This window comes from Dipodomys spectabilis, unplaced genomic scaffold, assembly GCF_019054845.1.
Source record: "Dipodomys spectabilis isolate Male_0828 unplaced genomic scaffold, ASM1905484v1 ptg000017l, whole genome shotgun sequence".
In the NCBI taxonomy this organism is placed as follows: Eukaryota; Metazoa; Chordata; class Mammalia; order Rodentia; family Heteromyidae; genus Dipodomys; species Dipodomys spectabilis.
Window position 1 is genome coordinate 10,285,901 of NW_024870694.1, and position 13,323 is coordinate 10,299,223.

Here is a 13,323-nt window from a genome sequence, read left to right on the forward strand (position 1 = left end):
GGGACAGTGCCCAAACCCAGAGTTCAAGCTCCACGACAGACAAAAAAAAAAAAAAAAAGAAAAAGAAAAAAAAAAGAATCCCTCTTATGCAATGAAAATGGAGGCATCACCTATGTCACTGATTTGGAATCAGAAATAGCATGTTAGTATAAAATGGTGGCATAGTCAATAGCATTACTTTTCTTTCCCCAAATTTTAATATATCATATGAAATATGCAATTATTTTCTTTTTCTTCAAATGTTTTAAAATGTACACAATGGTATAATTCCATATATGGTAAACAGTTTAAAAGAAGCAGGATTTTTTTTAACCTAAGTAAGTTCGCCAGTTTTTTAAATGTTTTTATGACATTTTAAATTCATTTAAAGGGTACACAGATATACAATTAGTTTGATCAGCAACTAATATACTTTGGTGTCCCTTTATTTGGGTAGCCAAGAGCCAGTTCACTTTTTCCCCATGTTCAATATTTAGCTTTGGAGAAATTTTGCCATGTTCCTCCACATCTGTTATGGAAGCACTGTTTTCTTCCTGTTTGGTGTAAGTTGCTCTTTTAGTTTTCTTCCTGTGAGTATGTTTTACAGGACTCTTAGTTTTTTTCTCAATTTCACTGCTCACGTCCCACATCATTATCTTCCCGTCATTCCCTCCAGTGAGCAGCAAGTAGGATTCTGGCAGAAAGCAAACTTGGGATACCCCCAAAGTATGGCCCTTAAATCCCAGCTCTCGTTCACATTTGACTCCCATCACCCTAAAGATTCGCACTTTACCATCTTCTGCACCACAACTAAAAATATTGCCACATGATGCTACAGAGATAGAGTGTGCTAGGGCAGGATTTAAGAGCTGGCCAGGTGACTGTGGGTTTTCCATTTCTTCTGTTTCATCCTCCTGTAAGTTTGTAATCCAGAGGGGGCGAGCCTTCTGAAGATTCCACAGCATCACCTATAAATAAGACCAAGTTATAGCTTCATATGGAATTTTAGCCATTTTGCACAAACACAGTGTTTATTCCCTTTGCTGTCCTGGCACCATGATCCTCCCAATCTCAGCCTCCCATGTATCTTAGGATGACAGGTACATGACACTGCACCCAACTATCGGTTGAGAATAAGTTGGAAACTGCAATCTTCCCAGTCTCAGCCTCACAATTATCCAGGCATGAGCCACTGGCACCTGAAAAAAATTGGTATATCTTTAGGATGAAAGAATGACTAGTCAATGACACACTTTAAACTGCTTAGTCATAATTGGTATCCACTTGGCTCTTCAGGTGCTCTTTACAACCACACAGGCAGATCACCACCACAAGGGTAGAGAAGCTAGGTTTATAAAGGGCTTGATCAAGACCTAGGACTGGAAAAGGAATTTAGTGGTTGTACAGTCAGTACAGCAAAGGCAGTATAGGTGCTTTGGGAAGGGATGCTTTAATGTTTGGGGGCTGTCCCAGCAATATAGGACATTCACTCTTTCCATTGCCAAATCCTACAACTTTAAATACTGGTAGCTTAGGGGAGGGTGGACAGTCATTGTGACAATAACCAAATCAGCATCTTGCATTCCCAAAAGATTCCACACAGAATCTTAGCAGTGAAAACATTGAACAATAATGGATATACCTTAATAATTAATGATTCTATATCTAGATGTCTCCTGTTCCCAAACTAAGAAAAGTTTCTATTATTAATAACACATGTTCAAATGTCTCAGGTGTCAGAGAAAAAGCACTGGCTTTGGAGTTACACAGCTTGCATGAAATCAGGAAGTTATGTGGACATTAATTTTAATTTGTTTCCTCCTTATAAAAAAGTCCCAAGAATGATCAAGGAAGGTATGGGTAGAATTAAAACCAATGTTTTACATGGAGAAACCATGTAAAGCATTGGCAAGTACTAAGTAAACAACAGAGGTAAGTCATGATTATTTTCATTCCATTGATGAGATTTACTTTCTTGAGTGGGAGTACATATCACTATGGCAAAGTTCAAACTATTTGAAAACACTGGTAGTAATACAAAATCTGCTTCCCTGTTTAAATTTACACTGTTTAAATACCACATTCCATTTTCATCCTTTAAATAAAACTAAGAAATAACTGAGTGCCAGTGGCTCAGGCCTATAATCTACTCAGGAGGCTGAGATCTGAAAACTGAGGTTTAAAGCCAGCTAGGGCAGTAAAGTCTATGAATGTCTTATTTTCAACTATTTACTAAAAAGTCAGAAGTAGGGCTGTGGCTCAAATGGTTGAGTACCATTGCAAACCTAAGGGACAGTGCATAGGCCCTAAGATCAAGCCCCAGTTTTGGCACGCACACAAACATACACACAAAAAAAGAAAAATAAACTCCTATAGATCCCACATATAATGTGGTTCTAGTTATATTTACTTTCCTACCGACTCTTCTCTGAAAATTTGTCCCCCCCCCCCAAAAAAAAAATCTAGCATTGAATGCAAAGCTCTGATTCTGGAACCAATACACAAATATTTCAGTTAATGAACTACAGATACAAAAGTAAATACGAGGCCAGGATCTTTTGTCTTCAATGTTCCCCTTTGTTTCTTTTTTTCTCTCTCTCCCTCCCTCCCTTCTTTCCTCCCTCCCTACTCCCCTCTCTTTCTTTCTTGTTTGTCGGTTGTGGGGCTTGAACTCTGGGCCTGGGTACTGTCCCTGAGCTCTTTAGCTCAAGGCTAGTGCTCTACCATTTGAGCCACAACGCCACTTCCAGCTTTTTCTGTTTGTGTGGTGTTGAGGAATCGAACCCAGGGCTGCATGCATGTGAGGCAAGCACTCTACTACCTAGCCATCTTCCCAGCCTAATGTTCCACTTTGTTTAAACAGATGTTTAGAGCCAAATATTTGAACCCTATAGGTTTAGAAATGTCTTAAAAGCACAGGCAAAGAAGGATAAAAGGATCAATAATCATACTTGAAAAAAATCTACTTGGTTCTGTCAGATTAGCACATTCCATGTGGAAGTAAAGCTTACAGTTCATAAATGGGATCAATAACTTAAATCTGGGGCTGGGCTGTGGCTCAGGGATATAGCATATGCTTAGCATGTACAAGGACTTGGGTTCAAGTTCAACTGCCCAAAAACAAACAAAAAGAGCCCCATCCTTTTGGCCAGAACCACCATCTTCCAGTAATCTGCCGAAATGATGAACACAAAGGGAAAGAGGAGAGGTACTTGATACATGTTCTCTAGGCCCTTCCCTTGGACATATACATGAGAATCTACAAGAAGGGTGATATTGTAGATATCAAGGGAATTGCTGTTAACAAGCAAGTTAAGGGCAAGATCCTTGCCAAGAGGATTAATGTCTGTATGTCCGTATTGAGCATCTTAAACACTCTAAGAGCTGAGTGAAGGAAAATGACCAAAAAAAGAAGGAAGCCAAATAGAAAGGAACCTGGGTTCAACTGAAACACCAGTCTACTCCACCCAGAGAAGAACACTTTGTGAGAATCAACAGAAAGGAGCCTGGGCTATTGGAACCTACTCCCTATGAATTCATGGCCTAGGAGATGTAAAAAAAAAAAAAAAAAAAAAAGACTGCTGGTGGGGTTAGGAAGGTGGCTCAGTGGTAGAGCGCTTGCCTTGCATGACTGAGGCCCTGGGTTAGATTTCTCAGCATCACATAAGCAAAAAAAAAAAAAAAAAAAGCCAGAAGTGGTGCTGTGGCTCAAGTGGTAGAGCACTAGCCTTGAGCTGAAGAGCTGAGGGACAGCGCCCAGGCTCAGAGTTCAGGCCCCACAACCAGACCCCCCTTCTCCCCCCAAAAGACTGCTGGATTATAAAAATGAAAACAGCTGGGCACCGGTGGCTCACGCCTGTAATCCTAGCTATTCAGGAGGCTGAGATCTGAGGATCCCGTTTCAAAGCCAGCTGGGGCAGCAAAGTCTGTGAGACTCTTATCTCCAATAAACCACTAGAAAATTGGAAGTGGTGCTGCTGTGGCTCAAGTGGTAAAGCGCTCGCATTGAGCTGAAGAGCATAGGGACAGCGCCCAAGTCCAGAGTTCAAGCCCCACAACTGACAAAAAAAAAAAAGAAAAAAACAAAAACAAAAAAAAACAGCCCCAACACACAAACACACAGAAACTTTTTTTTGGTGTCCATTGTGGGGCTTCAACTCTGGGCCTGGGCACTGTCCCTGAGCTTCTTTTGCTCAGGGCTAGCTCTCTACCACTAGAGCTACAGCACCACTTCTGGATTTTTCTGATTATGTGGTACTGAGGAATCAAACCCAGGGCTTCATGCATTCTAGGCAAGCATTCTACCACTAAGCCACATTCCCAGCCCCACACAAACTCTTGACTGCTAGCAAATCTCATTCAATAAATATCCAAGAACTCTTTACAAAAGCCTCACCTGCATATCCAGGCCACATGACAAGAGGCTCTGAGGCCTCTGAGGTCGAAAAGCTACAGAGGAACAGATATTGGAGTGTCTCTTCAGGGATCTGGTAACTTTATTCTTTTCCAAGTCAAGGATTTTGATTGCCCCAGAGTCATCAGCAGAAGCTAGTAGGTTTTCAGTTTCATTCAATGAAAGACAATTGATTTCTTCTTCATTCACATGAAAATTATCCAAAGAACCTTTGAGAGACCTGACATCCAGTATGCTAATGGTTTCTCCATGTGAAGCAAAGAGCTTGGTGGGACAGGAGGGAGAAAACACAACACTGGTAACATCATTGGCTCCTTGAAACTGCATGTGTCCTACTGGAGTTCCATCTTCACCCCAAGTTATGAGATCTCCACCCTCTGCTCCAGAAGCCACTAGCCCATCTTTACTTGCATTCAGGCAGAGAATAGGAGAAGAATGTCCACCAGTCCACTTGACTGCCATAATGGCCCAGAAGACTCTGTGAAGGGAGTTGAGAAATTTTATATAATAATTTGATAGTTGAAAACCAATGTAAAAAGCAGTATTTAATTTAAATATTTTTTAAAAAATCTTAAAATAAGGGGCTGGGAAGGTGGCTCAGTGCTAGAGCGCTTGCCTTCCATGCATGAGGCCCTGGGTTCGATTCCTCAGCACCATAAAAGCAAAAAGAAAAAAGCCGGAAGTGGCGCTGTGGCTCAAGTTGTAGAGCACTAGCCTTGAGCTAAAGAGCTGAGGGACAGCGCCCAGGCCCAGAGTTCAGGCCCCACAACTGGACCCCCCCCCCCCAAAAAAAAAATCTTAAAATAAGGGGCTGGGAAGGTAGCTCAGTGGTAGAGCGCTTGCCTTGCATGCATGAGGCCCTGGGTTCGATTCCTCAGCACCACATAAGCAAAAAAGAAAAAAGGCGGAAGTGGCGTTGTGGCTCAAGTGGTAGAGTGCTAGTCTTGAGCTGAAGAGCTGAGAGATAGCGCCTAGGCCCAGAGTTCAGGACCGGACCTCCCCCCCCCCAAAAAAAATCTTAAAATAATCACTCAAATAAAAGACATTTAAAGACCAAATCTACAAAAACCTAGTTGAAGCTGGGTGCCAGTGGCTCATGCCTATAATTCTAGCTACTCAGGAGGCTGAGATCTAAGGATCACAGTTCAAAGTATTTCTAGTAGGTCCTAGCTACACAGGAGGTTGAGATCTGAGGATCATGGTTCAAAGCCAGCCCGGGCAGGAAAGTCCTTGAGACTCTTATCTCCAAAAGCCACTAGTAAACCGGAAGTGGAGCTGTAGCTCTAGCGGTAGAGTGCTTGCCTTGAGCTGAGGGACAGCGCCCAAGCCCAGAGTTCGAGCCCCATGACAGACAAAAAAAATAAATAAATAAAAAATCTGTGAGACTCTTTTTTTTTTTTTTTTGGTCCGGTCATGGGGCCTGAACTCTGGGCCTGGGCACTGCCCTTCAGCTCTTCAGCTCAAGGCTAGCGCTCCACCACTTGAGCCACAGTGCCACTTCCGGCTTTTTTCTTATGTGGTGCTGAAGAATCAAACCCAGGGCCTCTAGCATGCAAGGCAAGCGCTCTACCACTGAGCCACCTTCCCAGCTCCCTGTGAGACTCTTTATCTCCAATAAACTACCAAAAAAAAAGCTGGAAATAGAGTTGTGGTAGAGTGCTAGCCTTGAGCAAAAGAAGTTTCAGATATAGCACTCAAGCCCCAGGACTGACAACAAGCAAACAAACAGAAAAAAACACCCCAAACCCAAAAATCCCAACCAACCAACCAAACAAAAAAAGCCCAGGGCTGAAAATGTAGTTTAGTGGTTAAGTGCTTGCTTAGCATGTATGAAGCCCTGGGTTCCATTCCTCAGTACCACATAAACAGAAAAAGCAGAAGTGGCTCTGTGGCTTCAAGTGGTAGAGTGCTACCTTTAGCAAAAGCTCAGGGACAGTGCGCAGGCCCTGAGTTCAAGCCCCAGGACTGGCAAAAAAACAAGCAAATAAAACAAACAAAAAACAAAAACCCTAGTTGGACACGGGATTGTGATACATTGGCTAACACATTCTGCGGAGGCTTTCCTTGCCACCAGAGGCCCAGGTAAGCCTACTTCTCTAGTCTTTGGTGTGAGACTCACTTAAGTTTATAAACACTAGTCAAGATCTGGTGGCTTACACCTGTAATCTTAGCTATTCTGGAGGCTGATATCTGAGGATTGCAGTTTAAAGCCAGCCTGGGCAGGAAAGTCTGTGAGACTCTTATCTCCACTTAACCACCAGAAAACTAGAAGTGGCACTGTGGCTCAAGTGGTAGAGTGCTTGCCTTGAACTGAAGAGCTCAGGGAGTGCCCAGGCCCTGAGTTCAAGCCTCAGGATGGACAAAAAAAAAAAAAAAAGGAAAAAAGGTTGCACATTAATCAGATTAGACCTTTCATCTGGATAATGTTTTAGAGAATGAGCTCTGTGCTAGATTCTCCAGGCTTATATTAGTTGGATGACTGAGCAAGTTGTTGAACTTCTCTAAGCTCACTTCTTCAAGAGGGTAATAGAAACACCCCTATTTTATGGGATCACTGAGAGATTTAAATAATATATGTAAAGCTCATATAATTATCCTATTGCATAGTGACTGTTCAATAACTATTCCTAAGATTCCTCTTCTATTTTATTAGGCGTATCAAAACGATATCATATATACACCACATGAGCTTTCCCCCTCCGCCTCAGTACTGGGGCTTCAATTTAGGTTCATGTGCTTGCTAGCTGCCTAGTACCTACCACTTGAGTCACGCCCTTAGTACCTACCACTTGAGTCACGCCCCTAGCCTAACCTCAATAGTTTCAAAATGTCTTTCCCAATAGTACTTCCTGGACTAGCAGCAATCAGCAACACTGAGGATGTGTTAGAAGTATAAATTGTTGGATCTTACCTAAAATCTGATTCTAAACCTCTTGTACTGTGTGTGTGTGGGAGGGAGGGGGGTTCTAAGCAATGTGTTAATCCTAATGTGTGCTAGAACTTCAGAGTTGTATTGTATTAATGATCATCTGGGGAATTGGTTAAAAACACAGACCTTTGGGTCTTACCACCAGAGACTTACTCAGTAAGTTAAGTAAGTTTAGTTTTAAAAAACAACCCTTCTAATTAGTTTTTGTTTCCAGATAATAAAGCTGTCTCAGTGGTAGAACAGGTCAACCATGTACAAAAATGCACAACAGCTTGAGTTGTATCACTAGCAACAACAACAAAATTACCTGAATTTATCAAAAAGGTTAAACAGTTTGCTTGGGTCTTAGGATTTGTTCACGAGATTGAATCTAAAGGTTTCCTAAGTTTAAATAATGAATATTTTATTCTAACAACTCCACTTGACCATAGTTTTGTGAGCATTCCTTCAAAGTACAGAAATGGACTAAAAGCTGATAATTCATTACTGGTTTTAACGGTATTCACATATTTTAATCACATATTTAACATCATCTATTTGCAACTATACAATAATTTTTTTTGGGGGGGGGGGTTCGGCCGTGGGGCCTGGACTCTGGGCCTGGGCACTGCCCTCAGCTCTTCAGCTCAAGGCTATCACTCTACCACTTGAGCCACAGCGCCACTTCCGGCTTTTTTCTTTTTGCTTATGTGGTGCTGAGGAATCGAACCCAGGGCCTCATGCATGCAAGGCAAGCGCTCTACCACTGAGCCATTTTCCCAGCCCCTATACAATAATATTAATAAGCAAAATTTAGATTCCTGCTCCCCTAAAAACCCCAGATACATTCAATGAAATTGCCACACAATATTGGCCTGTCCCAACTGCTTATTGGTCAGCAGAAAAAGGGATATCAAGAAAATTAATATAACTTTAATGGCCAGATGAAGTGAGGCAAACATCAATCTGGACACTTTCCCCCCCTTTTTTTTTCTTTTTCCTCCTCCTTTTTCTTTTCTTTTAATCTGGATAAATTCAAAATTTCATTTCACAAGAAAAGGAAAAATTTAGCAAGAAAAAATTGAGTTCAAGTAAGATACCTGAATTTTTAGTTCATGATATTGTGATACATTTCTTAATTCTGTTTGAAAAAAAAAATAAATCTGATAATGCCAGGTGCTGGTGGCTCACTCCTGTAATCCTAGCTATTCAGGAGGCTGAGATCTGAGGATCAGGGTTCGAAGCTAGAAAGTCTGTGAGACTCTTATCTCCAATTAGCCACAGAAAACAGGAAGAGGTGCTGTGGCTCAAAGTGGTACAGAGCTAGCCTTGAGTGAAAAAGCTCATGGACAACACCCGGGCTCGAGTTCAAGCCCTATGACCTACAAAAATAAAAATAAAAAAATTTGACAATGTAAAATCTGACAATGTATCTAGTTTTTTTGTTTTTGGGTCTGGTCGTGGGGCCTGAACTCTGGGCCTGGGTGCTGAGGAATCGAACCCAGGGACTCATGCATGCAAGGCAAGCACTCTACCACTGAGCCACCTTCCCAGCCCAATGTATCTAGTTTTTACTCTCAATATAAAACTGCTTCTCTGTGCTGGTGGCTCATGCCTGAAATCCTAGCAGCTTGGGCAGAGAAGTCAGTGAGACTATCTCCAATTAACCAGCAAAAATCCAGGAGTGTGGAAGTGTCACTGAAGTAGTACAATGCCAACCTTGAGCAAAAAAATCTAAGTAAGAGCAAGAGGCCCTGAGTTCAAGCCCCAGTACTCTCACAGACACACACAGCCATACTTATGTATTACCACCCACCCCTGGTACCAGTAGTTCCTTAGCTTTTTCACTCATGTCTAGGACTCTACTATGGGCTTGAACTACACAGCACCACTCATCAAGGAGAGAGGAGGAAGGGACAGAGAGCAGATTGAGCCTCAAAAATCCACATACCAGATTGGGCACCAGTGGCTCATGCCTGTAATCCTAGCTATTCAGAAGGCTGAGATCTAAAGATCGAAGTTCGAGGAGCTGGGAAGGTAGCTCAGTGGTAGAGTACTTGCCTCAAATGCATGAGATCCTGGGTTCAATTCCTCAGTACCACATAAACAGAAAAGCCGGAAGTGGCACTGTGGCTCAAGTGGTAGAGTGCTCACCTTGAGCTGAAGAGCTGAGGGGCAGCGCCCAGACCCAGATTTCAAGCCCCACAACCAACAACAACAACAACAACAACAACAGATCGAAAAGTCCATGAGACTCTCATCTCCAATAAACTCAGAAAAAGCTGAAAGTGGCACTGTGGCTCAAGTGGTAGAATGCTAGCCTTGAGCAAAAGAATGCAGAGACAGAGCCTAGCCTCTTAAGTTCAAGCCTCATAACTAATAACAACAACAACAACAACAACAACAAAATCTATGTATCAACTTTTTTTTCTGGCCAGTCATGGGGCCTGAACTTGGGCCTGGGCACTGTCCCTCAGCTCTTCAGCTCAAGGTTAGTGCTCTACCACTAGAGCCATAGTGCCACTTCTGGCTTTTTCTGCTTATGTGGCGCAGAGGAATCGAATCAAGAGCCTCATGCATGCAAGGCAAGCACTCTACCACTGAGCCACCTTCCCAGCCCTCAACTTTTTTTTTTTTGGCCAGTCATGGGGCTTGAACTAAGGGTCTGGGCACACTGTCCCTTGAAGGCCCTGAGTACAAGCCCCAGTGCTGGAACAAAAAATGTGTTAAACAAGCCAGGACTGGTGGCACATTACTGTAATACTAGCCCTTGGCAGGCAGATGTCAAGTTCAAGACTATCTTGGGCAAAATAGTAAGTTTGAAGCCAGTCTGGTCTACATAGCAAAACCATCTCAAGGATTGAAAAAATTTTTAAACAAAGTTTTGTGCTAGAATGGTACTGAAGAAAATGTACTTAAATTTAACTTGAATAATGATTTCTTAGAAGTGAGTTGTCAAATCACTGTTTTTGTTTTCCTATTACTTGGACAGAAAGCCTAGCAAAAATAGGGTAAGTGCCAGTATCCCCACATTTATACACGAAGTCAACAAGCTTCTCTTTTCCTGTACAGTAGCCTAAAGGGTCAAGCATAGCAATTAATCATATGCTACTATAAATTACTTTAATTAGATAATAGATTCCTTTTAACACCTAATGAGATCAAGGAGTGGATGAAGGCAGGTGGGGTATTCTGAGAACATTTTTTGAGAGAGTGGAGCCTCATGGGTGGCCGTTTTGAAAAGCTGGAAGGCAGAATGAGAGTCCTGATCATGGGGGAGGTGGCCAGGGGAGGAAGGTGTTGATGAAATAAAAGATTTGTAAAAAGAAAATGAAGGAGGGGCTGGAAAGGTGACTCAGTAGTATAGTGCTTGCTTTGCATGCATAAGGCCCTGGGTTCGATTCCTCAGCACCACATAAGCAGAAAAAAGCCAGAAGTACTATGGCTCAAGTGGTAGAGCACTAGCGAGCTAAAGAGCTGAGGGACAGCGCCCAGCCCAGAGTTCAGGCCCATGACCAACCAAAAAAAAAAAAAAAAAGAAAGAAAGAAAGAAAAGAAAGAAAGAGAAAGAAGGAAAGAAAGAAAGAAAATAGAAAAGGAAAGAAAGAAAAGAAAGGAGAAGAAAAGAAAATGAGAGAGTGGTAAAGGTAGTCTTTGGTCAACTTTGAAATTTTATCAGGTGGACAGTATGTTACAGAAGTCACCTCTTTGATGGGGCTAAACAACAGAATTATTGCATGGGAGATTTCAAAGGCTCTGCTTGACTGGAGTTTCTATCAGTCATGCCTACAGTCCAGCTTTTTGCGGGTTATTTTGGAGATGGAATCTCATGGGCTTTTCTACCCTGGCTGGCTTTGAACCTCGATCCTCCAGGCCTTTCTCCAGGCCTAGTGGCTAGGATTATAGCATGAAATACAGGTATCTGGTTCCACTTTTGTGAGAGACAGAAGATAAAGGACAAAGTAATAACTGATTTTAACACTCATCTAGTCGTATCTCCACTTAGCCATTTGGGTTTTTCAAGTGTCCAGATTCTATTAAATTATTAACATAAGTAATAATATATATTATATATACATTCTGTTAAATTATTTTCTATTAGCATACATTAACAAGGGATTTCACTGAGTTTTCCAACACAAATACAAACGCATTCCAATCAGTCCCTCCCCATTGCTCTCCTTTACCCTCCCCCCTTCCTTATACAATTTTCATACTTGCTGAAAATCCATTTCAACAATATCCATCTTCTCCCAACCATGTTAGTCCAACTCCTTCTCACTAGTATCCTCCCCAGCAGATAGTTTCTCTTTCTTCTCTCCCAGTCACTTACTGACCAACAGCATTCTCTGACGATTTTATGCTATCTTCATAAACTCTCTCTTTTTAAGAGATAGGGTCTGTATGGTTCTTTCTCAGATGGACAATGTAAAAGAAACCTGTCTTTTCAAGTTTCAACATTAGTTCAACATTTAGAAAGCTCGAGATCAGTACAGGCCAGGCTCCAGTGGCTCGTGTCTGTAATTCTAGCTAGGTCACACCCATAATACTAGCAACTCAGGAGGCTGAGATCTGAGGATCACGATTCAAAGCCAGTCCAGGCAGGAAACTCCGTGACCGTGAGACTCCAATTAACTACCAGAAAACCAGAAGTGGTGTTGTGGCTCAAATGGTAGAGCACTCACCTTGAGCTGAAGTGCTCAGGAACAGCACCCAGACCCAGAGTTCAAGCCCCACAACTGACAAAAACCAAACCTAAGAAAGAAAGCTGAGATCTGACCATTGAAGTTTGAAGCCAACTGGAGCAGAGAAGTCTGAGAGACTCTAAGCTAAGGAAGAATGGGAAGCCCTAAATTCTAACTCCTGTACTGGTACTATAGTCAACTTTTCTTCCTAAGTTTGCGCTTTCTAAAGTTGGTCTTCAAATGGAAAACTGAGTACCAACCAAAAGGACTGAAAGACCGTGGCACGGATATTGCTGAGAATGTAAAGAATTTGGGTTACTAAGCTTGGTGAAAAAAGCTTCTGGGAGAAGGGATGGGCAAGTAGAAAACAGGTCACTACATCAGAATAAGGAAGTAGTTGTTCGTTTGTTTTTTACTAGAGAACAAGGAAAGGATTACACCTTGCCAAAATTTTTTGTTCAGGCAAGACTTCTTAGTACATAAAGATTGCAAGACACTGGATTGACTGAGATCTGTGAGCCCTGTTATTATAATTACTTCAGAGTTGCCTTAAAAGAGTTACTTAAAAATCGCGTAAAGGACCTACTATAATGTTTAGCTACGTCGTGGCTATTGTTATTCTTTTTCGAAGTGTTTCTTCAAAGGCTGTCAGAAAACTTCGGAGGCCCCCTCAGAAAACGCAGTATGAGTAAATAATGCTGAAATTCTTTTGCTTCCAAGAAACCATCTCCAATTCCAATCTCCATGTCACTGTCTAGCCGAATAAAAGCACATTGCCTCAATCTGCCTCCTAAGCAATGGATCTGAGAACACTACATTTTGACCCCAAGACATGGGATTTAACTAGTACTCAGTACATGGAAGTTACCGAAACTTTTGGGCGACAGGTATTAGAGGGGATTCGGCCACGTTACTTTTCAAACTCAGGCTGGGACAGAGTTCTGATAACCACCTGTAACTGGGGGGCCTAAGAGGCCCTGACCAGGAAAAGGCGACCCAGCTGGCCAAGTACAGAGCCGATGCCACTCAAACCGGAGGAGATACAATTGGCTGGCAAGGAAAGGAGGTTTCATACGTTAAGTTGGAAACAGAAGCAGGAATCAAGGGCACAGGGAAGCTTCATAGGAAAAGGAGCCCAGGAGAGTCGACGCGGGGCCGCTAGACGAAAAAAAAAGAGGAAAAAGTACCAGAGGGTAGCTCAGAACACACCAGCACCCGCCGCAAACCTGCGCTTCCCGTTCCCCTCCTCGGCGCCCTGTGATGACCTCATTCACAGTCCAATCTTGTCAAGCACTCAGGCGCGGGGCGCCACAGCCGAAGAGTCACATCCGGGGCCA

General features: G+C 42.5%; 1 protein-coding gene and 1 pseudogene across 3 annotated transcripts; one reads left to right on the forward strand and one right to left on the reverse strand.

Annotated features, from left to right (window-relative positions):
* Nucleotides 1–95: 95 nt before the first annotated feature.
* Wdr53 (WD repeat domain 53) lies at nt 96–13,312 on the reverse strand. 3 transcript variants are annotated; one of them, XM_042668457.1, is made up of 3 exons: nt 13,213–13,312; nt 4,376–4,871; nt 96–947 (listed from the first exon to the last, which is right to left on the reverse strand). In XM_042668457.1, exons 1-3 carry the CDS (start codon nt 13,254–13,256, stop codon nt 345–347), a joined length of 1,143 nt encoding a protein of 380 aa, XP_042524391.1. In that variant the 5' UTR covers nt 13,257–13,312; the 3' UTR covers nt 96–344. The 3 variants fall into 3 exon arrangements, with proteins under 3 accessions (XP_042524391.1, XP_042524396.1, XP_042524403.1); XM_042668462.1 differs by having other exon boundaries at nt 13,174–13,239; XM_042668469.1 differs by lacking the exon at nt 4,376–4,871 and having other exon boundaries at nt 13,174–13,221.
* LOC122097882 lies at nt 3,160–3,526 on the forward strand (annotated as a pseudogene).
* Nucleotides 13,313–13,323: the final 11 nt, after the last annotated feature.